Raw genomic sequence first — 25904 nt, 5'->3', positions numbered from 1 at the left:
AATCGGACAGACCTAGCTACATTGTACGTGTGAATGCATTGATACGTCAAGTAACTGATAATTAATATGCTGTGTCTTCTATTCAGTAAAATAAAATTATCTGATTTCAAAAACAATTCCACTAGAATGTAACATAGCAAAATGAAAATTGTTGGGGTTTTTCATTAATTTTGTGTATATATATATATGAATCATGAAATTATTTTTTGATATTCTTGTAATAACTTTTAATTGTGATGTTATAAAATGTTTTTCCTGTATTGATATATTAATATATATATTCATTACATTATATTAAATATAAGAAAACAAATACATGTAACTGAATAATGAAATTCAATTGTTTCCACAACAGTGAAGCGTCAGATTTTAAAGTACCAAGGTTGTGTGTTAGGACTTTACCCCGCTATTGGTAGAGATGGAGAACAAGCAAAGGTCGCTCATGTTCGTGACAGCATATACTGTGCTGTGGCAACATGGGCACTGTCACAAGCATACAGGTAATATATAGCTGTTAATTTAATGTTTTATTCAAAAGTCAATGAAATTTTGCACGTGGTTAGTATAAGAAAATAAGATCTACTCCGAATGAGATGCTATATAACATAATTGACTTAGAAATTCATTCTCTTCGTTCAAAAAAATTCATTCTCTTCGTTCAATTTTTGAAGGTTTGTTTTATTATAAATACTGATAGCCAGATTCATTTATTTAAGAATTAACAGGTTTAGAAGCTTAGATGAAAGGAAATTTAAAGCTGGAGTGGAGTACCTGGATAATTTTGAGGAATTAAATTTCTATTTTACAATTTTTGCAAAACAAGCCATTTACACATCATTAGTCATGACTTGTTTGTCAGTAATTACTAATTATAAGTAACACAGAGGTCTAGATTTAGCAGAAAGCTTGAGCTCAAGAGTACATAGAAAACCACATAATTATATGCAGTAGATCCATTACCTATCTATGGGATTAACCAAGTTATTGAACCTTGTGTGCAACTGTGCATCCATTTTATTGAAAGGAATGTTTTCATAACATGTTAAAATGAAACAGTATTGCATCATTGCTACAGTTCCATTGATTTGTGTTTTGATAGGAAAATTGATGATGATGAGGGAAGGACACATGAATTATCCATGTCAGCAGTAAAATGTATGCGAGGGATCCTCTTTTGTTGGTTAAGACAAGCAGACAAGGTCAGTGTAGAGGTCAAGCTCATCCTTTACTATTTATCACTGAAGAAATATCAATAGATGATACATGTATTGCTGTATTTTCAAGTTTATAAGCTGCACTGGAAACTGCAGTCAGATCCCTTTTCACTATGTTTTATTCAGTTTTGTATAACCAGAGCCTTAGTATAAGTATTACTTATGTTATTTATTTTTATTTTTATTTTTTGTAAAGGAGATAACTCTAATATTTTCTTTCATAATTTATATTGATACTTCATTAAAAAAGTCTAAATATTTGTTGGTTATTTTTCCTAAACACAAAGGTATGATGGAATTTAAGAAAGGCCCCCAGAAGTTGATATCTAGTGAAATAAGTTAGAATTGACCCATGTACAGTCTCAGACTGTAAGATTGAGAAACTCGAGGTCAGCCATGCTTTTATGATTAAATTCAGGTAGAAAAATTTAAGTTGAACCAGAGTTCTGCGTATGCCCTGCACTCCGTGTTTGACATGGTGACTGGAGACCCAGTGTACAATGATGAAGAGTATGGACACTTACAGGTATAAATGCTAGAGTTTTGTCTGTTCAGGAATCAGGTATGTAAACCAGGCCAATACTAGCTGCAATGTACCTCTTGGCTAGAGAGAATTTCTCTTTATATTGATCGGTTGTGTGTAAGATTAGTAAGCCAGAGGTCCTGAGTTTGATCTCTAGCGAAAGCAGTGATTACATTTAACGGTATGTAAAAATCCTGCCCTCTGCTACATGTATACACACCTGAAATTAAAAAAAAAAAAATAAAAAAAACAGACGTTTGAGACATTATACAAGAGTGTTCTGAATATTATGTATGCAATATTTATAGAAATCACAATTATTAAAACAATTTACAGAAATAAACTGTAAGCACTCTCATTGCAGATTGATGTAGTTGGACTTTATCTCATATACCTGGTTCAGATGATTCGTTCAGGATTAAAGGTAAGTTCATACAAATAAGTGAAAATTCTTTGTTATCACTATACAGAAACACACTTCTAGTTAGAATTAAATGTCATGAATTAATTTCAGAATTGTTATTTACGATGTTAACTGTTAATTATTACTTTGATCTGACAGGTGATTTATACGACAGACGAAGTGAACTTCATACAGAACCTCGTGTTTTATATAGAGCGTGCATACAGGACACCGGACTATGGGATGTGGGAGAGAGGCAGTAAATACAACAATGGATCAACAGAAGTACATGCAAGGTACCACATTTTCATCTTTTAACAGAACTGTGGTTGGTTTTGCTCTTATATAAACAGTTTCTTGTGAATTTTGTGAGAGATATTCGATGTGAATTCAAATGTTTCATGAATAAATATATATTTGAACGCACGATTGTCAGTAAGAGTGGTTGATTTGCCAATTTATGTATTTACGATGTATTCGTTGATATGTTATAACAAAGACACAAAATGTTGTGAAAATCAAATGGTTTACAATAGAACAAACAACAAACCCATGATAACTTTACCCGGCGATATGTTGCGCAGGGGCTCAAAACTCACAAATGTGCATTCACTTGGCAATATATGGTCTTCTCAGTATGGAACTAAATACGACAATCCATTAAATGATAAAGTATATTTATTTCTTTATATGAATGAAAAGTTTTTAGCACTTTAAAAGCATACGCATTGCAAATTCTATCTCTATACTTTCTTTCCTAAATATAAATTCAACATTTTCATTGATAAATAATAGTGTACACACAATTTTAGTTCCATAGGGTTTGTCAAAGCAGCTCTGGAGGCCATTAATGGAGAAAACCTGTATGGTCCCGAGGGAGCTGTATGGTCGGTTATCTATGTGGATATAGATGCCCATAACAGAAACAGGACAATATTTGAAACTATTCTTCCTCGCGAGTCTAACTCTAAGGTATCCATTAATGTACTATATTGCCATACTTACAGTTGAACCTTGATGAATCAACCTCATATAATTGATGACCCATTTTATTTTTTACTTCCATTCTACTGGTCCAGAACATTCTTTTTCTCTCAACTGATTAATTACTTTAAGGTTTACTATAGACTCAATGAACTCAACTCGAAATTGAGTGCATCATTCCGGCTTTGCATATTACAGAGTTAGCTCACTTGCGGGTAGGTATCCATTGTGATGTCATTATTTTGTGAGCACAATTCACATTGTTTTCTCCAAAAAAATATGATGTTGTGCTTGCAAACACATGATGTGCATCACAATCAATACCTACCCGCAAGGGCAGATAACTTTGTAATATGAAATACAGAACAGTGTTTGTCATTTCCTTTTAATGCTAGTAGAAATATAACTACCTGTAATTTCTTACTTGTACATGTTGAGTAATTTTGTTCCTTATGAATATATGGTTGTTCTACTGTACAGGGTTGTGATCTTAGTATAACTTATTGCAAAAAATATGCAAAACTAAATTCATGATTTTAAATGTGACAAACTAATACACTCATGTATAAATTATTGTTCTTTTCACTATGCAGTACAGTCAAACCTCAATGATTCAAACTCCGATGAATTGAATTTTTTCTAAATTGAAATATTTTTGTAGGTGTTGTAGCGCTTTTGGTTCCTCCTTTTTACTTTTGTTTTTACTGTGTGTTTTGTTTTTATATTCAATCCGTTATATTGACCATCGCTTCAATAGTCACCACATGTACACATGTACATGGGTTAGGCCTAGTACACGCAAGTCTTTTTTATAATATATTGCTAATGGTAATAATACACATGATTAATTGTATACTTCGTTTTTATTTTGTTTTGTTTGTCAATCTAATTCTAACCATGAACGATGTTTCGAAGTTTTTCTGTCAGTCCTTTGAACTTCAATACATCAAGGTTTGACTGTATATAATAATCCTTTATAAATGATAATCGATACCCCTTAGAAATATACAGTAAATTCCTGGTGTGTTTTACCACAGAACACTGATGCTTCTCTCCTGCCTACCGTAAGCTGGCCTGCATTTGCAATCCACAAAAAGTCTTTAAAACATCGTACCATTGACAAGGTAGTGCGAAAACTCAAAGGCAATCATGGCATCAAACGATTCCTAAGGGACGGATACCGGACAGTGCTAGAGGATAAAACTAGGAAACATTACAAACCAGCAGAGATTAAGGTAAGTTAAGGTCAAGGTCAGCTTTGTATGTCAAGGTCATATACTGTTTAAACATTGATCTCAGTTCTATACACTGATACATTGTGTTGTGTAGAGAATTTCAAACAAAAGTAATATCACTTATTCAATATTTCCTTTCTCCATAAAGATGAGATGTAATGGAGTTGTCTCCCTCATGTCAATACCTACAGTCTAAGTGACACAATTAATTGCCTGATGAATAAAATAGAACAGAATAAAATGTTTTGCTGAATGTAGGAAATGGTAATAATACATCATAATGGTACAAAATAGATATGAATCCATTTCTTTTTTTAATTTATTTTCGATGTTTATTTGTAGTTGTTTGATGGGATTGAATGTGAATGGCCCCTGTTCCTTGTATATCTTCTGATGGACAGTGAGTATAGGTTAAAGGATTTTCATATGAAGATATGAGTGACTAATGTATGTATCAGTATTCTACTGGCTGGCGACTCATTATCGTGAAAAAATGGAGACTTTTCTCAATTTTTCTCTAAATGTTGTATTTAATGTCAGATTTCTAGGTATCTGAGTAATCTTTACCTCACAACAGTTCAGTCAAATAAAATTCCATAGATTTATGATCAATTTTATAATTGTTAGCCACCAGTCAGTGATATCGTAAGAGTCTGACTACAGAGGGAATGAAGCAGCCACCTTTTCAAGATGTATTTCTGGCAAAATAATGAATAGTTTTAACATATCTTAATTAATAATTGCTCGGCATAAATAAAGATATTTAAATGATTTTCGATGGTGATTGATTCTGTAAATATAGAAATAACAAACAAAATCAACATAGTGGTCTACCTTGTATTTTCATCTGGTCAAAAGCGCTAAGGTGACCCAAACCAGCGTTCTTTTGTGTCAAGTTACTAAGATTTCCCATCCGACTTTCGTTTTTTGAACGCTGTTGTCTGACATCAGAGGAAGCAGACGATATGTGAATCAGTACTATTTATCTTAGAATAAAGCTGATATCATGCTCCCCTCTGACTAATATCATTCTTGTCAGGTAAGATTTACTGAAATTCACCATTTTAAATCTAAATATCGAATTTTCTTCTAAAACTTGAAAATATTGTTGATAATTTTGGTACGTGTCATCTTTCTATACACAAGAAATTATAAAAATGGCATTTTGTATATCGCGCCATTTAAAATCAAGATAATAGTTCCATCACTATGATGGATTGCCAACCAGTACTCAAGTTATCACAAGACTTTGGTATTTGGACTTCAGATTTACTGAGGGTTTAAACATATTTATAGCATAATCCTTTATACGTTTCATACTCTAGAGATTGAGTTAAATTACCATAATTACAGTAAAACATGTTTATAACGAACACGCTTAAAACCATAGTTATTACATAGTAATTTCCATCCCCCCCCCTCAAAGTTTCTATTGTATATCTATACTATGTGTATAACAAACTATAACAAAAGTGATTTCGTTGGTCTCCAGAGGTCTGTGATTATAGAATTTCAAACTATAAATGCCGAAATAAATTCAGCTGGAAATGGTAACCTATTGCTACAGAGACATATAAAACTATTTTCAGATATTGACTGTAGGTAATTTTGATATCTACAGATTTGTTTCCCACAGAAAATCGGACAATAATAATCAAATTATTTCAGTATGGAAAGCAATCAAATCTAACTTTGTCATCTGATCTAACTCACAGATATCTTCCGTAATGACATGGAGGGGATAGAACACTACACAAATCTGATCAATCCTTTACTCAGGAAAAGTAACGATGGTAAGTGTTATCAGGTAGAACTCAGGTAAGACTTCATCATGTCAGTAAGGATAGTAAGTGTTATCAGGTAGAACTCTGGTAAAATTCATCATGTCAGTAAGGATAGTAAGTGTTATCAGGTAGAACTCAGGTAAAACTTCATCATGTCAGTAAGGATAACTCTAATAAAGTACACTTACAAAAATGTACCTGGTAATACTTTTATGAGTTCTTACATAGAAATCAGATATGGTAAAATATAGTTTTGTTTCTTTATGATTTTGTTTATTATAATGACACCGTTGACATTGCTAGGTGCTATGGTGAATTATTAGTTAACATTTGATGATCCAACCTTCCTTAACCACTTAAATCTGATAACTATAGATCCTAACTGGACGTATAACAAACAGAAAATGAGTTATTGATTGTTTGTTAATAGTTCTGATGTGAAGCTAGTAATAACGAGTTATTGATTTTATTACAGGTGACTTGTTGCCGATGTTCTACTTTGTGCCAAAGGAACATCTTGATTTGGAGCGTAACATGAGGCCAGGATCTGCGGAATGGTATCCTAGCGCTGAGGGATCTACAGATGGGGTGTTTTTGTGGGGACAGTCTATTTACTTCATATCACAACTCCTCAGTATGTAATGCTTTACACTTTATATCAAATCTACTTTTAATTTGCAAATTTTGTTTTGCAAATAATTCTGATTAAATGGTAATAGTATAGACTGTAGTATGCCCTGCAGGTAGGGCGTTAGAATTGTACCTGCTGCCCCTATTGCATGATCGTAAAAGGCGACTAAATTTAGGATCTTATCTTTTCTCTTCTTCCTAACTGACTTTATCTTTCCTAATGCCTCCCTTGGCACCGCCTCACTTTTGGCCTTAAGTTGAGCGTTCGCCCTTGTGAGGAAGGCTCTGGGTTCTGTCCCCTGGCCGAGACACACCAAAAGTGGAAGTTACTGCTCCTGCTTAGCGCTCAGCATACAGGGAGTGGGACGACTGGTTCGTCCGTTGTCAGAATAATGTGACCGGATGGGGTGTGTTGCTTGGTGTCTTCGGCGGCATGCTTCAGTGATATAGCACTATAAAAAGGGCAACAGTTCCACTATACAAGAGGACACAACACGATCATACCGCAGTCTCCCAGTACACTCACCTCGCACAACATACACGCAACACACCGCATACATGGGAGGCCGTCCTTACATGACCATAGCTGTTGATAGGACGTTAATAAATCAAACAAACAAACAAACAAGATTAAATGTCTTAAAATGTATTCTATTTATAGCATTGCATTTTTAAAGCCTTTTGAAGTACATCACATTTACAAAAAATCAAAATGACTCAATATCTAATGTCTGTGTTGAATGATTTCAAATTTGAAATCATGAAAACGTTTAAAAGACAAGTAAAGATAAATCTGTGTTGTTACTGTTCACACTGACAAATTGTGTTTTTACTTATCAGTGAATGGGCTACTGAATGTAATGGAGTTAGACCCTATTAGACGACATCTACCCGCCTCAGAACGGCCCGTCAACAGTAGCAGATACTCATCATTCCAGGTAAATAATCTAATATTATCATATTTATCCAGGAAAGCCCATGTATGCCTATTGTAGTAGTCTTGAAAAATGTTCTATAATAATAATTATGCCCTGCCTATTCTATTCCATCATGTCCTATGCTGTTGCGTTGCATTGCACCTGTCCTTTTTAGCACGATGGAGCGTAGCTCCATCGTAGCTTATAGCATACCCCCTAGTTTTGAAAATCACGTTGTGAACAGGATATCATAAGTTATACACCATTGACAGCAATGAAATTTGACAGAGACATGTAGTTATAGATAAGGACGGAACTGATAAAACTTGGCGACAAACAGACATAAACTCTATTTTTGAGGAATTAAAATATATTTCATTCCTTCTTTGTCTATAGTAATATTTAAATGAGAAACACAATGCATTATGGGAAATTATATGGCCGACGGTACCACTTCATACAAAAGAAATAAGTTTAAGAAAAGATTAAGGCAATTAAGAAATATTCATTATTTTTCTATTCTTAAATATGTTACTCAAAGTGTCATGACATCATAATTACCTGTGTTGGATAATCTATATTCCCTGGACAGTGTCACAAGTCAGGTGACCTAGTTTCATCTAGATGCTGTTTATAGGCCTATATGTGTGTGTAAATGTGTTACATATACCATTTACTGTTAAAGGGAAAAACAATGGTTGAGAGTTAATTAATGTATTTTGTTATCAAGGCCCTGGGAAAGGCTCGACTGTAGCTGCCAATGTCAATTTGTTGACCCGTAGTACACATTCCGTTGTGCCGAGACCCAGCCAATACAACTTGTGCATTGTTATCTTAATTGTGAAATTTATATTGTGTTGAAGAAAATGAGATAAAAGATAAGTAATTAATTCCAACGTATTGAAGCGAATTCAGTTTACCTCTTATAACCAGGACAGCCAAACATCATTGATTTTTTTGACACCTATAATGAATTAAGCCCTCCTCCAGCAGGTATCTTTTAAAAGTCTAGTCAACTTAACACTTTGATTATACATAGTTGTACATGTGTGATACCTAAAGCAATCATACAGGAAACAGTTTCCCCAATTATTTTTTATCATATAACAATATTCTGATAAATTTGAATAAACAGCATTGTTAAATTTTGAATTTTATTAAATTTTCTAATATTGAAGTTAAGTTGATGCTATTTGAATTGGTCCCAACAATATTCTTACTAAGAAGATGCTGCTTCTGCATACGCTCACACTAAAATCCTGCTCAGAAAAAAACTGTTCTGCACAAATCAATCTTTTTATAAAACTGTTGATCTATATATAACTTAACATGTGATGAATGACATCTGTCTTGAAAGAATTTTATGATTGTTTTAATACCAACATTGATAACAATTAAATACCAGTGGTCATTTGAATTGTCCTAATTAATTATTAGTTTAAACAGTGCATATGAATGATAATCAAGAATATTAGTCAAAACCAATTATTAAACATTAATTAACTGGACCATCGTGCTACGAGGCCATTGGCCTCTTGTTAAAAACATCCTGTTTCAATTCCATATGGAGATGAGGGCATTTATCATGTCAACAAAGGTTTCTTGTATACCGTACTTAAAAGTCGAAGTTCAACTGATTGCCCAATGAGGAAATTCAATATAATCACTATTTTTAGCGCGAGCAGGCTCGCACTATTGTTTTCCTTGTCGGGTGTGGAGTCTGTGTACATCCGCTATGCGCAGATTCCAACTGGGCACGTGATTCCAGAATTCACTGTCTTGTACAGTTTAATAGATTTCGCCGTGATTTAGTGACACCAACATTTCAAAAATAAGAGATACCTGTCAGCGATGTTATTCTGTAAATTAACAACAGTGACATTAAACAGTGATAAACACATTCGTTTTGTGTAAACTTCAAGTGGTATATCATACAAACTCCTGCAGCGGTCACGATATTCTAAGCATCTGATCAACTTTGGAAACTTCCAGAACAATACAATGTAAATCAGGTTTATATAGTCAATGAAAGAAAGTGAAGAAACGGATAACTTTTAGAACCGGCCAAAGACATTTACAGTGTTATTTAGCAGATTATATTTAATTTATTTCACATTATCCTAGGTCCTAATTGTACTATCTCTTACTAACCCCAGTGATCATAGACTGCATTTGCTACGGTTCTAATAAATATTTATTAATTTACCCAGCCTTGTGTAATAGAAACAGAATAAAAAACACATTATACAATATCAGTCCTGGTGCCCGAGCTCTAGATCTGATGTACCCCAGAAAGGCATTCAAGCATGACACAGGTAAATCACCACGTGCACAGAGACTGGACAGTGCTGTAGCGGATGACTATTTTGAACAGCGAAACAAGTCTATCATATCAATATCAATAAAATAATAAACAAACTTCCATGTAACAAAGAACACAATTACCAAAGTTCAAAATAACTTCACATTTATAGTTCTGATGAAGTAAAGGAAATTATTACAATACAACAAGGATGTAAACCATCTCCTTTAGTCCCAAGGATAATGAGCGACAGTGCACCTGTTGCCTAGAATGATTTCATATAAATAAGCTTGGTGGAATATATCTACACGTTATTTATTAATTAGTTGTTACAGTTTTGTACGTGCAAAATATCTCACAGCAGGAGCCTTATAGTTGCATATTGTACTGGAAATTAAGGTTTTAGGAAGTAGTTTGTGCCCACTTGTCTAATAGACATATTTCTAGTTAAAATATAAATCAGGTTCTGTATGAAAACAAGAACTCCTGTTCATGTATAGTTGACTGTGACTTAACTAAATGCACTTTATTTTTGTGGATGAAAGAAATCTAAAGAAACACTACTATTTAACCTATGACCAGTATCAGGAAACTTTTCTATGGAGCCTTATTAATTTGTCATAATAATAATTGATGATGTATTAATTAGGTCATCAGATGTATATATAGGGAAACAAGAAGTTATAATAATTTTTCGATTCAGTATTTAATCAACTGCATGCATCATATTCACTTTGATGTGATTACAAAACAATATTTTTACCATGTAACCATTGATGATTAGAATTGTCAATATAATTAACAGGTTACTCCCCCTGACTTGGTGGTCCAGGTGGCACTGATCGCTGAAAGTTCCCGACTACAACAGGTGTTGGCTACATATGGGATCCAGACTCAGACCCCTAACCAGATAGATCCCATACAGATATGGTCCCCTAAGGAGTTGACAAAAGCCTATGAGTATCTGGGCATCAACACAAAACTGGGACTGTCTGGTCGACCAAAAAGGCCGTTTGGTGTTCTCAGCACATCAAAGGTAAAAAGCTGCATGTACAGCAATTTTGGTAGAACCCATCTTATTAATGCAGAAATTAGATAACTTCAAAATATACATCCCACCTTGTTTCAAGTTTTAAGTCAAAATGTGATTAAAAAAAAAAATATGTCATTAAATTCCTGAAAACAGATCATTGTCATACATGACATCACAATGATCATTTTAATGTAGAGACATATCTAAAAATATTAAATGAAAAACAAATATTGCAAAATAGGTGTTAAAATGTGATGAAATTGAATGATGCATGACTTTTTCTGTATTGGATTTACTTTATTGAAAGACACACTGTGCTGTTTTGTATTGATATAACTAAATCATGTATTTAATTTACTACGATACTAATTATTAATATTATATGATGCACATCACATTTAACACTAGAAGCCTTTATCTGCTCCAGATTTGCATTATTGGAGAAAAGACCATGTTGTCTTGTAAATATGACCCGACTGTAAACACAGTTGATTGATTTTGTTGTAATACATCATCATCATCCTTTTCTGCTCCAAATACCATGTTGTATAGTTGTATTCGAGTAATCATGTAATACAAGCATGTTTCTGCTCCAGATTTGCATTACCAGGGTATTTATAGTTTTACACAGGCAATATTTCTTCAGGTGAAAAAAACAATCATGAGAAAAAATGACTTGAAATTCATGTGAAGAAATGTTGCCTGTGTATACATTCACGTTTTGTAATAAAAGCATGTCTCTGCTCCAGATTTATCGTGTCGGTGGACAGACCGTGTTGTGTTATCCTCTCCTGTTCGAGGTCAGCGATTTCTATCTGGCTCAGGACATGTCCATCGTACTGGACGATCTCAAGGTAGGTCATTTCGTCTGCTGTCTGTTTTTTGTAGGAGGGATGTAATATCTGTTAGGCACAACATGGATTAATAACTGCCTTAAGGGGAGGTAACTTGAGAGTAAGTGGTCTTCCTTTAGACAAATAACTTTTTTCTGGAGAGAAGAATATGTACACGTAATTTTATTTCCTGTACAAATCTCTAGTTAACCCACCATTATCAGATGGTGGGCTATTCAAATCGCCTTTCGTCCGTCGTCCGTGATCCGGCGTCCCTCCCTAAACAATGCTTGTTACCGCAATTTCTCAGAAAGTACTAATGGAATCTGTCTCAAATTTCATATGTAGGTTCCCCGAGTTCATATGGAGTGTCATGCAGATTTTCAAACTGATCGGAAAAACAATACGGCCGCCAGGCAGCCATCTTGGATTTTTGCAGTTGATGATTGTTACCTCTATTTCTCAGAAAGTGCTCAAGGGATCTGTCTCAATACATATGTTTCCCTAGGGCACACAGAGTGTCATGCTGATTTTCAGACTGATCTGAAAAACAATATGGCCGCCAGGCAACCATCTTGCATTTTGGCAGTTAACGCTATAGCTCAGAAAGAACTGATGGAATCTGTTTCAAATTTCATATGTAGGTTCCCCTAGGGCACACGGAGTGTCATGCTGATTTTGACACTGATCAGAAAAACAAGATGACCAGGCAGCCATCTTGGATAAATAAAGTTTGTGACCGCTATTTCTCAGAAAGTACTGAAGGAATTGGCCGACCACCATCTTGGATTTTGATAGTTTATAGTTTGAAAAACAGAAAAAAAGAAGTTTAAGTTTGAAAAGCATAAAACAGAAGTTTATAAATGAAAAGCAGAGAAAAGATCCCTCTTTCATTTGTCAGACATAGATCAATCTTTGGTGGGTGCCAAGATCCTTCTGGGATCTCTTGTTCTTTTTAGAAATCTTTTAGAAGTAAATCTGATAACATACTTTTAGTCTTATGTATCTTTATATTGTATTGTCATATCTGTGTCAAAAGAAATCCCCAACTATGTCCTTAAATGTTCTATCTGATGTATAAGAATTGTGTGATTTTTGTTATCCCCCCCGAACACTACCAGAGGGTAAGTGTTGAACTAGTCATTAGTAAGTCCAACTGTGGCCGCTGTGGTTTGTTAGCTTGTTTGTATGAGGATGTGCCAGCCATGAATGTAAGAAAAATGTTTACATTTGCCGTATTTATTACATTCTGTCTAAAACAGCTATGAACTAGAAAGTTGGAAGTTTGAGTTTGGAAATGGATGTTATATAGTGCCTGAGAGTTAGTTGTTTTGTTTAAAGTTCAAATATTGCATTCTTAAGAGCTGTTGTTTATTATAAGTTGGTTTTCCAGTCAAATTGATACTAATTTAGAAATTGAGTGAATCCATAAAATTATGACATTTTCATGAGTTTGCAAAACATTGCTATGCCCGTGAAAGTTTGATCCACAAAATGTTAAAAAACGATTATTTCACATCATTTTATCTAAAATCGTGAATAAATATGGTTTTCAATTTCTATAAAGCTGGAACAGTTGATTAAAGAAAATTACAGCAATGAATAATTTGATAATCGATTGTGTTGCAAATATCTTGTTAGGGATACAAATACATGTGATTCATTGTGGTAATACAAGCTAAATTTGAATTTGAAATATCAGAAATTGATTCCAGTCTGTATATACTTCAGGTGGTACATAATTTCCATGTGATCATGTGATTGGTACATCTTGGTACGAACAGTTGAATTGGCTACAGCTTCCCAGTATTTATGTATTTATATGTATGTATTCCCTGTAGCTTATACCACCATTTGTTTGCACTGCAACATCGGTATACATGTAATTATAAATTTCAGTGTCAAAATTTAAATCACTATATATATTAAAGATATGACGTACATAAATGTAATGTAACCAGTTCCAATAAGGTTTCTTGCTAATATAATTTATTGCTAATATCTTTTTCCTGACAATACTTTATATACACATATATGGAATTTCAAATTAAGTCTTTTTGTTCCATAACTTTTAAACTATTTTGAATCCATGCCTCTTTGTCATAGTAAAAGTATGAAATTACAAGAAATGTGTAATTTATAACCCTTGTATGTATTTTCACTTTCCTTTTGAACAATGAACATGTATTTATTTTACTACAAAGCAGATGTTTAAAAGTTTAGGATTGACTTGTGCCAGTTCTGATGGATATGTTTGCTAACAGTTTTCATGGTAGTTTTATTAACAACACCATCTCTTCCCCTTAATGTAGATGTTATGGTTTTCCACTTTTTCATGAAGTAACTCTTACAATTTTTTTTCTAGAAAATTCATTGAAAATTTGCGTTACTATGGAAATCAATTTAGCTCTCCTGAAGAAAAAAAAATAAGTGATGTATCTACAAATGATTATGTTTGAGATGATAAGAAATAGTTTGCATCAGTTGTATTTATCTGTGTCATAAGATAGAAGTTATATGCATGGGGTTGTTGTTTCTGACTGATATTGTATGCATGTATCTGCTGTGTTAACAATGCACTACCCCAGCCCCTACACGTGTAGGAGGCCTTTATGCAGCCTCAAAGATACGGGAGGCCTACTGCCATGATGCTGTCCTGGCTATCTGAGGCCGCAGAATCAAATGTCACAAAATGGTATCACCAATTACTGATTGACTTATACTTGTTGGTGATATATTAATCCATTTTTGCACATAATTTTGTATATCACCATCAAAATGTTACCAAATATCTGTTAAATTCTTGGCCACCCAAAAACATTATGGCTAAAATTTAGTTAATACTAAACACCAATGTGTAAATAAATCAGAATGCATAATGAAAATACAATTGTTTTGATTGTTTTGTGTAATTTGCATAAAACCTAGATTTTCCTTTATACAAATTAAGTATGCTTGTTTACAATGCCATGAATCTATAAAGAAATGCAAATAATCCCAGTGTCTTGGACAGATTTATGGAAACAAAAATTATGTGTACATGTAATCTTCAAATCTATATTGAAAAAGGTAGGTGACATGCCGTATTCGACCCAATATGTGCCCAGGGCGTTTGAAAAAATTGAAAAAAGAAAAGGTGCTTAATAAGACAAAATTTTTGCAAACCGATACAGTTTTGATAGTTTTGATCTTATGCCTGGGCAATTGAAATGAGGCCTCAAAAAGGGGAGAGGTGCTTATAGGGACATGGGCACTTATATTGGGTTGAATACGATATTATGAAATTGAGTTATGATACTTTTTACACCATTTTGATGAGCCGTTGCCCAGCAACTGGAATCACTGGATGTGTTTAAGTCACACAACACTCAGATATTTCATGCCGTTGAAAGGTTTACGATCAAAACATTTGCTTTTAATGTGTCACAGTACAGGACTATAATTTTTACATTATAAATGAATCAATCCAGATATTTTAAAACCATGTACTTTTAGCAGTTTACTTTTCATTGATATGTATCTATTACAAGCACCAATACACCAATTTAATTTATCAAATAGCACAATTTACACATAACTAACAATTTTTCTTGGCAGTCTAAAGACAATTATAATTTACACATAACTAACAATTTTTCTCTGTTGTCAAAAGACCTTGTGGAAACAAAAATTATGTGTACATGTAATCTTCAAATCTATATTGAAAAAGGTAGGTGACATGCCGTATTCGACCCAATATGTGCCCAGGGCGTTTGAAAAAATTGAAAAAAGAAAAGGTGCTTAATAAGACAAAATTTTTGCAAACCGATACAGTTTTGATAGTTTTGATCTTATGCCTGGGCAATTGAAATGAGGCCTCAAAAAGGGGAGAGGTGCTTATAGGGACATGGGCACTTATATTGGGTTGAATACGATATTATGAAATTGAGTTATGATACTTTTTACACCATTTTGATGAGCCGTTGCCCAGCAACTGGAATTACTGGATGTGTTTAAGTCACACAACACTCAGATATTTCATGCCGTTGAAAGGTTTACGATCAAAACATTTGCTTTTAATGTGTCACAGTACAGGACTATAATTTTTACATTATAAATGAATCAATCCAGATATTTTAAAACCATGTACTTTTAGCAGTTTACTTTTCATTGATATGTATCTATTACAAGCACCAATACACCAATTTAATTTATCAAATAGCACAATTTACACATAACTAACAATTTTTCTTGGCAGTCTAAAGACAATTATAATTTACACATAACTAACAATTTTTCTCTGTTGTCAAAAGACCATTGGTGTGTCCCTTACAGAAGGGGAGATAACCCTGGATAGGTTCTAGTTTACAGTAGTAATAGAAAGGGATCGATGTAAAGAGGATGTCACTTAAGACAGGTTATGACCCTTGCTCATAAAACAGCAAGGTTCTACTTCGGGTTTTGAAGGGGTCCAATAGGACTCGAAGTGTGTTCTACTCTGGTAAGAGTAAAAGTTCTACTGGAAGAAATGATCCCTTAAAACAGATATTACTCTAGTGACAGAATGGGTGTTCTAACAAGATAGGTGAAATCATAGTAATAAAAGGTTTGTCTGTCTTTGAGAGTAAACGAAGAATTGTAACTTCTAATAAGGTAGAATATGTAGGAATAAGATATGGGCTCTACATCAAAAATATTAAAAATAAAATCACGGACCTGACTGTAAGTATAAACTTGTGTATATTAGATTATCTTGATTTGATACCTCTAAAAGACTATTTGCTTTTAACTATAAAACTGTAAAATCAAGATATTTAAGAACAACTCGGGGGTTGTTCAAAATTAAAGTGGTCTGACATGGAAGAATGAGGGCTGTTGTTTTCTGGCAGCTTTGTTGAAAGTTATTTTAGCATCACAACATAACAGTGATTATGTACCTACTTACAGAACGATCTGGCTTTCCTATCCCAGTGCTGGAAATTATATGGACGTCCCACCTTTTGTATGATTCTCAGAGAAAATAACATCAGGTGAGTTGTGGAAAAAAAAATCATTGTCTACATTTCACTTCAAGCCATATTTTAGAATTGTAGCATTAAGCAACTTTTTTCTCACAAACCAAGAGGCCTCATAGTGTGTCTATAGTATGCCTAGGTAAAGGGTTTATGAAGACTTGATAAAATTAGATATATGTAAAATTTTGAGAGAAAGACAAAATGTAGATAACAGGTAGAAGATACAGGCCCATTAGGCATTTTACCAGCTTTAATCTCATACCTTAATTTTTTTAGACATCCATGGCTGTTAAGAACCATTGTATTTTAAAGTGAATAGTCGGGCAAAGAAAGGCTAAAGTCAGTAAAAATGGTGTTAAGATATCCAGGATTATTTCTTAAGAAGTAGAAAAATAAAATAAATTCCCACCAAAATCGCTCTGCATGGGAAGAAATTGATTTATAAATATAGGAATCTTAAAATGTCTTCCCGGCTGGCTATGTCTGTGTTGATATTTCCATGCAGCCTCGCTTTCAATAGGTTGGACAGATTTATTTGTAGAATGGTGCTAAATTTACACAGGGTTTTTTCATATAATTTTAATGATCAAAACTGGACAACATAAGCAGAACTTGACCTTAGTTTTTGATATGTAAGGACTTTTGGAAGGCCAATGAAAACATTTAGGTGGGTTTTCTTTGCATACATGCTGTTTTCTTTGCATACATGCTGTATATTAAATAATCTATAAATGTCCTTTGGTAGATGTGAGGAATTAATTCATAGTTATTTAGACAATGCTAAGGATAAGATATATGTGATATATGATATTTGAATATGACTGTAAAAGGTATAAGGTTGAAAGCACAGTTTACGAAGAGTACATATGTACTATCAAACCAAGCATTGAAAGAGACAGATCTTGTGGTTTTACAATAACTCTGTGCAAGAGAACAACTAAAAGGAGAGATATATGTTATATCCATTGATTGCACAGAATGACTGGTTGGTTTATTGTCAGGAATGCATGTTTGAAAAGGCCAGGTCATGTCAAAGTTAAGGTCTCTATAGAAGCCTTTAAACATCCTGGCAGCTCGAGGTGGTGTCTTTGTGTTTGTTGATGTGGTCAGTATTGATTTATTTGACCAGTAGTAGTACAGTAATGACCACTGACCAACTGTCCTATATTTAGTCAGCAGTACTAAAAGCCAAACAAAAATCAATAAAAGTCACCTTTATATCTTATACTCTGGCTGAGATATACATGAAAGATGAACAGGGAATTAATCTGGAATTATAGGTGTTTAACATTCTCATCTGTATGCACTTGGCTTAGTATACTCCTATCATGAGTATAGATAAACCATTACCAGTGAAAGTATCTACATTAAAACATGTTTATAATTAACACTAGTACACCTACAAAGAATTCATGGTTACAAGTACTTTTCATTCGGCATCAATGTTCCTAAGATATGCCTTTAATATGTATATACCTAATAAACTGTGCTTATAACAAAGTCATTAACAGTTTTTTACTGTATAACCAAATTTGTTTCAAACTTTGCCTGTTTCTAGATAAATCAAAAACTGTCACTGTTTTCTTTTATTTAACATATCTTTACCACATTTATCATAAATTCTGATTTTGTAGCCTTCCTGAAAAGAATTGTTATTACCATATGCCTGGTACATATGAACATTTGTACCATATTCAAACTCGGTTATTGGAGAAAAAATAAGAGAAATTGGTATCATTAAAACTTATTACGTAAGCATACACACATGTCAAATTCATCACTGACAATAGTCATTATTACAGGTAAGCATAAACACATGTCAAATTCATCACCGACCATAGTCATTATTACCGGTAAGCATACACACATGTCAAATTCATCACCGACCATAGTCATTATTACCGGTAAGCATACACACATGTCAAATTCATCACCGATCACCATCATATCACATATTACCGGTAAGCATACACACATGTCAAATTCATCACCTATCATAGTCATTATTACCGGTAAGCATACACACATGTCAAATTCATCACCGACCATAGTCAGTAAAGTCACATATTGTATTTTTCCCTTTTCATCTCTACAGGGGTCAAAACTTTGGTGAGTTCCTTGACCTGTTGGCCCAGTTCAAACGTGGACAGGTAGACAATATTCGGGTACGCCTGGGGAAATTACAGGTAAGATTTAATTACCATCACTAAATGTTTGTAGCTCCTAGCTGTGTATTTGTGACATTCCTCCAGGCCTTGATGATGTCACAGGCTAATTAAATGCTTACATGTCCTTTGGAATGCATCCTTCATGGTGTGATCAACCTTTGACCTCATCCAATTGTAAAAGAATTGTAAGCTTGATATTCAAAATTTCATATCAAGTGGTTTCATTTTTTCTATCTATCCTCTGTTTTACAATTACTTCCTAAAAATTATAGACAAGAAATAAGTACTGTAATTGTAGATTGGAATGAAGAATTCAATTTACGTTGTACTAGGAGAGGGGGGAGATCAAGCTGTATATGATGGTCTTTGATGACTCTTGAAGTTGACTATTTCATTTTAATGTCAAAGATGTAATTGGTTGATAGCAAGTGAGACATAACACTTACTTACCAGTGATAAACATGCCAGTTTGTTGTGTTTATAGCGTTCTACAGGTTATCCTAAACTTTTAGAATAATCAGGTGTAGAAAAAAATAATAAGAAAACATGAAAAGTAAACTATTTATTATACGAAATTCCTAGAAAATAGAATTTATCAGATTTATTACTTGATGTTGTTAACATTGGATGACAGCGGAACATATCCCAAGCATTATTATGAGATTAACAAATTTTCTCTTGAAAATATATTTGCATTACTGTACAGCTAGTTATCTTTGAGGGTTAAAAATTTTGCAATTTTGACATAAAACGATAATATTTAATTCTAACAAATCGAAATCTCACTACCTATCTGGCTGGAATGAAATTATCATCCCATGAAAGTATCTGGCTAAAACAGTTAACATTTTCAAATCATTGTTGATGTCTTCACTGCTTTATGGCACACAAAATCTTTGTTTAATTGTCTTGTTTAGGCACACTCGTCCCCAGTCATCACACTTTCTAGTTAACGTATAGCCAGAGGGTTTTTATGGGCTGATATTTTCGGGATTTTTTTCGGGATATTACTGTGATTGCAAAAATTTGATCTGCCAATATACCTTTTAAGCCAGCTAGATCACGAAAATTTAAAACCATATAAATTTCGCTTTCTTGTTTTTAGTTAAAATCACAAAAATTTTGACTTGCAAAAACAACCTGATATACTGTATTCTTGGAAGTCAGCACTATGTATACACATATAGGGTAAAATGGGGAGTAGTTTTGTTGTAATTACATTATTGACACTTTTTATTCAGTCGCTGATCTCGGCAGCCACAGTAGAACACCTTGACTTCCTGTCAAACCTCCCTGATCCCCTCAAGTTCTGTGCATTTGAAGGGAAAACCATCAGTTCCAGCTTCCGTAGTCTCACAGATATTCCAAAACTTCCACACCTCAATGATGGTGATCTCAACATGTCCGATACAGTAAGTAGTCAGATGACGCTGATGTTAATATGTCCAAAGTTAGGTGGTGCTGATACTGTTTATACTTTATAGGTAAGTCATGATGCAAAAGATAGATTTTTCTTGGTTTTGTCTTCTAAATCCAAGATTTTTCTGAGTTTTAATTATATCAGTATTTAAAACACACATACACAAAACCAAACAAAAAACACACACAAAACCAAAGCAAAAAAAACCTATAGATATACTTAACCATTGAATGTCACTGGCTATGGTGGGTTGATAATGAAGTGAAAACTTCCATTTAAGGATCTGAGTCACAAGGCGACCTGGGATCTGGTCCAGATGCTGAACCACTATGAAGGGATGACTGCTCAGTGTCGTCTGATGAAGGTGCTGTACCAGCGAGAGGGACCACAGTTCCGTATTGACAATGAACATATTTCCCATCGGATGGAAAAACTCATCAACAAGGCCAGTCTGTATAAGAAATGGTCAGTAGTCAGAATGATGGCTGCTCTCCTCGGCAAGCTTGTGGATAGTCTTGCTCCATCCATCACCACCATACTGGTCAGAGGCAAACAGGTAGAGAAATCTGTAGACTTGTTGTCTTCAATTAATTTACATCCTAATCTAGAAACACTTATTTTTCTTGTTCTGTTTCATTTATCAACTGAAGGTATTTCAATGTATATTTGGTAACAGTACATCAAAATTATTTTCTTATGAAGAAGAATATGGTTATTTAGTTTGTGAAGACTGAAGCATGCATTATTCTACTCAAATTAAGATTATTTTTTCATTAATATGAAATTCTTAAAGTGAACAGTCGGGCAAGGATGGCTAAAGTCGGTAAAATGGTGTGAATGTGTCCAGTATAATTTCTTATGAAATGGAAAATAAAATCTCTCGTCAAAATCTGTCTGCGTACGAAGAAATTAATTTAAAGTATGGAAATTCTAAAACGTCCTCCCGGGTCACTATGTCCGTGATTACATTTCCACGCAGCCTCGCTTTCAATGCTTTCAACTTTTCTTTACTTTAATGGTCAGAACTGGGAAACTAAGCAGAACTTGACCGTCGTATTAATATGTCAGAACTTTTGGAAGGCCAATGAACGCATTTAGACTGGTTTTCTTTGCCCGACTATTCACTTTAAAATAAATTGTTTTATGCAAACATTTCAAATATAGATGATCATTTGTCAGTACATGTATTTGTTAAAGCATTTTGCATGCATTCAAGTATTTGACTCTCTGCATTCAACATTCCACAGTAAAAATCAAAATAAAAAATATTCAGAATTTAGAGATTTGGTTAGTTGTACCAACTTTTCATATATTCAAGATATTTACTTGCTATAGTTTACTCTGTATAAATTCAGCATTCTCTTTATATAGATAACCGTTGGTGTGTACGGACATGAAGAGGAGGTGTTAGACAAACCCATCAGTCCAAATGAACTAAAGAATATTCTGTATTCAGTCTGTCTTCCCCATGACATCCAACAGGCAGTTATCCAGCAGGAACTGATTCTCTGTATCGGCAAACTCATCGCAACAAAGCCTGAAATCTTTGAGGGCATCCTCAAAATCAGGATAGGGTAGGTTGTGTGTTAACATCTTTACCCCTCAAAATCAAGATTGAGTACTGTGTCATTTGACCTAAACTTGAACTTAAGCATAACCATTCTAGATTTGGAAAGGTGTAAATGGCTAAAGTAAATTCACATGGTTTTGTTAAATTAGGAAAACATTGTGTCTATTACACAAATTACACCACAGACTTAGCTATTACTTAATGCCTTTTTACCAGGTGGTTTGTGCGTGCTATGCAGATAGAGCTGGAGTCTGAACAGACTGACCTGTATTCCCTGTCGCCTAGCAATATCAAACTGAGGCTCTACTCCCTCCTGACCTGTAACTTAGATGAGGCTCACCTCCGTACCCCACTCCAGAAACGGCAGCTTGACGGAGCCCTAAACAAGGTTCCCAAGGACTTCTATGATCGTGTGTGGCAGATCCTTGAAAATACTCCGGGTGGCATCAAAGTGGCAGGATATCACTTACCACAGGTAAAGTGGCAGCAAAGTGGCTAATTACCATTTACCACATGTAAAGTGGCAGCAAAGTGGCTAATTACCATTTACCAGAGGTAAAGTGGCAGCAAAGTGGCAAAATACCATTTATCATAAGCGAAGTTGTATCAAAATATCAGAATACCATTTACCATATTTTAGAAGGTATTTAATATATTTTGTGCTAATTCATAAGATAAAGATAAATAAGGCAACATTAAAATGACCAGATATTACACATACCAGCTGAGGCGACATCTAAGTGTCAGAATTTCATTACTGCTATTTAGATCAGGATGGCATAATAATATGCTTGTGTGTTAATGAGTTTTGAATGACATTCAACGTGACATGAATATTTTTCAGCATCCAACCCTGTCTGACATGACAATGTACGAGCTGAACTTTTCCCTGTTGGTGGAACAGATGTTGAGTAAGATAGTGGATCCATCCTACAGACAGATCATGGTGGAGGTAAGTGTCCTACAAATGTGATAACACACTTTCTATTTACCATTTAGGGGTTTTAATTTCCCTTTTGGACATGAACGTCTTGAGCCATATTGATTCTATATGGGTGTTCCAGTTTTCTAAAATGTTACATGTTTTTGAAATTTATGTAAAATCAATATTACTTATTACAAAAATTTAATACTATATAGAATACCCAAGCCACAATGCTCACCTTCCGTTACTGTATTTGATGCATAGATATGTTGCCTCATATTGTTATGAAGGGGAGATAACTCGTGTTGTTTTACAGACATTTGTTGTGGTGTCCACCATGCTGAACAGAAATCCAGAAGTCACCTTTGAACAAGCTGTTAATATGGATAAGGTAGGTCTGAAACAGATCTTGGTCCTGAAAATTAATTCATGACTAATTTCAATGTAATCAGACTTCAACTTTCCTTAATTTAAAAGAAAGATATACTGAAAATTAACTTTCTTTCATGACTACTTCCGTTTACGAAGATGGAAATCCCTATCAATGAAAGTGATGTAAAAGATAAACATTCATAAGTTTACTTTAAATTGATGAAAGTAAGTCACACACTAATGTAAGCGTAATTGGTAAATTCCTTTCAAAATTGCCCGATAAGAAAAAATAAACGCTATCACTGCATGATAATGAAAGCAAACAAATGATATGTAGTGCCAAGATGAGATCTTTTTTCTTTGTCACAGATTATCCATGATGCATTTGAGGAGTATCAGAGAGATAAGAGTAAGCATGAGGGACTTGAGAAGATGGATGAGATGCGAAACTTCTTTAACACGCCCCCAAACATCCGCCATGGTACCACCAGTTACATCACAAAGGCGGTCATCCGTAACCTCCTTGAAGGAGAGGTCAAGTTTGCCAGCGATGAATTCTGCTGCATTACATGATCAACTTCATTTTCCAAATCAACAGTTCAAGGTCAGATACAAACTGGACTTCTGTGGTCGGACTTGATGGTACCTGTATCATTATTCTGTGAAAGATCACGTTGAACAGTTGTATGGTCAAGTTTAGGCAGCATAACCCAGGAAACTATTGTTCCTATCGTAAACTGTTGTTAGATGATTCATTACGGATAAAATGTCAAGGTCAGTATTAAAGGACTAGCCAGATCGAGCCATGTTGTTGGAAAAGTCGTAGACTGCCAAGACATTTATATGGATAGTCCATGTGATTGATCTGTCAAGGCTAAATAGCATAATATGAAACTATCTTCATCAATGGCCATCTTAGGTGTGATGCTGGTTTGTGCATCCAACTCAATGAAATCTCTACTGATGAGAGAACCATTGTCAGCACATTTTATCTTAAATTGGAATGTTTTTAAGATGTTCTGCTTGCTGTAATATAAAAGGAATGATTTCAAACATTTCTTGTCAGTGAACAAACATGTCTGTGAAATTTTACTTCAAGCATTTGGTTCCTACTGTATGGAATGTTTTCTGGGTCCTGGATTTTTGGATCTGTGAACTGCTCTGATTGTCGGCAAAAATCTAGACTGCAATATATATGTGAGGATATAAAAATGTAAAAATGGGCCTAACTTTTGGGTGCGGCTTACATAACGATGCGTCTTATACGTGTACAAAACCTGATAAAAAAAAAAAATCATAAAAAAGGCCTCTGCGGCTTATACCCAGGTGCAGCTTGTTGACCAGAAAATATGGTGCAAGATTCTTCAGGTGTCTAGCCTGTACTAGATTTAATATGATTCTGTGATAGATTAAGTATTGTGCTATATATATAAACTATTGTGCTATATATATATGTATGCTAAATGTTACACATGTGAGTCCTGTCACAAGGTAATCATGCCACTTATTTGCCTCCACAATTACGGAAACTAAATATTGAATTTGTTTGTATGAATCTGAACTGTAAGATACTACAAAATAGTGCAATAATTTCTCAAAATATTTGAGATGTTTATGATTTTTCAAGTTCTTTCTATAATAAAAAAAAATGGGCTTGCAAAGAAGTTTTCTAATTGGAACTGTTGATACACAATTGACATGTATCATCAGTTTACAAAGTTACAATTTTGTCCAAGTTCAAGGTAAGTATTTTTAAAAATCATCTGAATAAGTATTCCATGGTAACTATAAGCCTGTTTATAATATGTAATTATCTATTGAGATTTGTGAGACAAACTACTGGAAAACAGACATATATATACATGGTGACTTGTTAGTGAAGCTCTCAGACACTAGTTGTCAACTGAAAGCTTTATAAAAATAATTGCATTCCATGTACAGTGTAATGTTGTTAAACCAATAATGCAGAGAATTACATAATTTATACTTATACTTAAATCATACTTATTTTATAATTTTTTGATGTTTTAGAATCGGTAAATCAAATGCAAAAACCTCTCTCAATGTCAATTTATATCATAATATACTCCCAAAATAAGTACTTTGATGTACAAAGATTTGTGTTATGTCATATCAATGTATGAAGTCATTGTTCTTTTAGGTAGTTTTAATTTATCTTTATCAGTTTGTGTTGCATCGTCGCAGACCTACAGCTGATAGCACTATGCTAGCCTACATAGTGTATCACTTTGATAATCGCAACAACGTAGTGCTATTAGTCATGAGATCCATGTGTAAATTATGTATATAATCATTGCTTTTGGTTTTTGAGTGTGAATCCTTTTAGTTTTTTTATCATGCCTACAATGTTAACAAGTTTCCATGTTTATTATTTCATGTGAATATATATTATCTCTGATTGTTAAAAAATAAACATATGTTGTTAGATCTTTCTGTAAGTTTTACTGTTTTAAATTATATCATCACTTCATATGGGGATCTAAATAGAAGTCCGGTGAGCATACATATAATGGCGATTATCTTATTTCAACACTTTTCACGCTAGAAATGCTGCGCTAATACATTATTGTTCTCAT

At 33.9% G+C, this 25904-nt stretch overlaps 1 protein-coding gene and 1 long non-coding RNA gene across 3 annotated transcripts in view; one reads left to right on the top strand and one right to left on the bottom strand.

Moving 5' to 3' along the window:
- Positions 1–25904, top strand: part of LOC138315447 (phosphorylase b kinase regulatory subunit beta-like) — a 26484-nt gene extending 580 nt beyond the window's left edge. The window contains exons 2-23 of one of the 2 annotated variants that reach the window (XM_069256486.1): positions 356–500; positions 1100–1199; positions 1633–1740; positions 2102–2161; positions 2300–2436; positions 2953–3112; positions 4162–4359; positions 4702–4759; positions 6075–6152; positions 6619–6777; positions 7614–7711; positions 10798–11028; positions 11775–11879; positions 16785–16867; positions 18948–19038; positions 20262–20432; positions 20721–20996; positions 21812–22014; positions 22227–22485; positions 22855–22962; positions 23252–23326; positions 23677–25904. In XM_069256486.1, coding sequence (XP_069112587.1) covers positions 356–500; positions 1100–1199; positions 1633–1740; positions 2102–2161; positions 2300–2436; positions 2953–3112; positions 4162–4359; positions 4702–4759; positions 6075–6152; positions 6619–6777; positions 7614–7711; positions 10798–11028; positions 11775–11879; positions 16785–16867; positions 18948–19038; positions 20262–20432; positions 20721–20996; positions 21812–22014; positions 22227–22485; positions 22855–22962; positions 23252–23326; positions 23677–23880 — 3107 coding nt within the window. In that variant the 3' untranslated portion in view covers positions 23881–25904. The remainder of the gene's footprint in view (positions 1–355; positions 501–1099; positions 1200–1632; positions 1741–2101; positions 2162–2299; positions 2437–2952; positions 3113–4161; positions 4360–4701; positions 4760–6074; positions 6153–6618; positions 6778–7613; positions 7712–10797; positions 11029–11774; positions 11880–16784; positions 16868–18947; positions 19039–20261; positions 20433–20720; positions 20997–21811; positions 22015–22226; positions 22486–22854; positions 22963–23251; positions 23327–23676) is intronic. The other variant, XM_069256487.1, reaches the window with a different exon arrangement.
- Positions 20525–23310, bottom strand: LOC138315451 (uncharacterized). Its single transcript, XR_011207499.1, has 2 exons — positions 23174–23310; positions 20525–20978 (listed from the first exon to the last, which is right to left on the bottom strand). It is a non-coding gene; the product is annotated as an uncharacterized lncRNA (long non-coding RNA).

This window comes from Argopecten irradians, chromosome 2 (assembly GCF_041381155.1).
Source record: "Argopecten irradians isolate NY chromosome 2, Ai_NY, whole genome shotgun sequence".
In the NCBI taxonomy this organism is placed as follows: Eukaryota; Metazoa; Mollusca; class Bivalvia; order Pectinida; family Pectinidae; genus Argopecten; species Argopecten irradians.
This window is presented reverse-complemented; position numbering and strand designations above follow the sequence as displayed.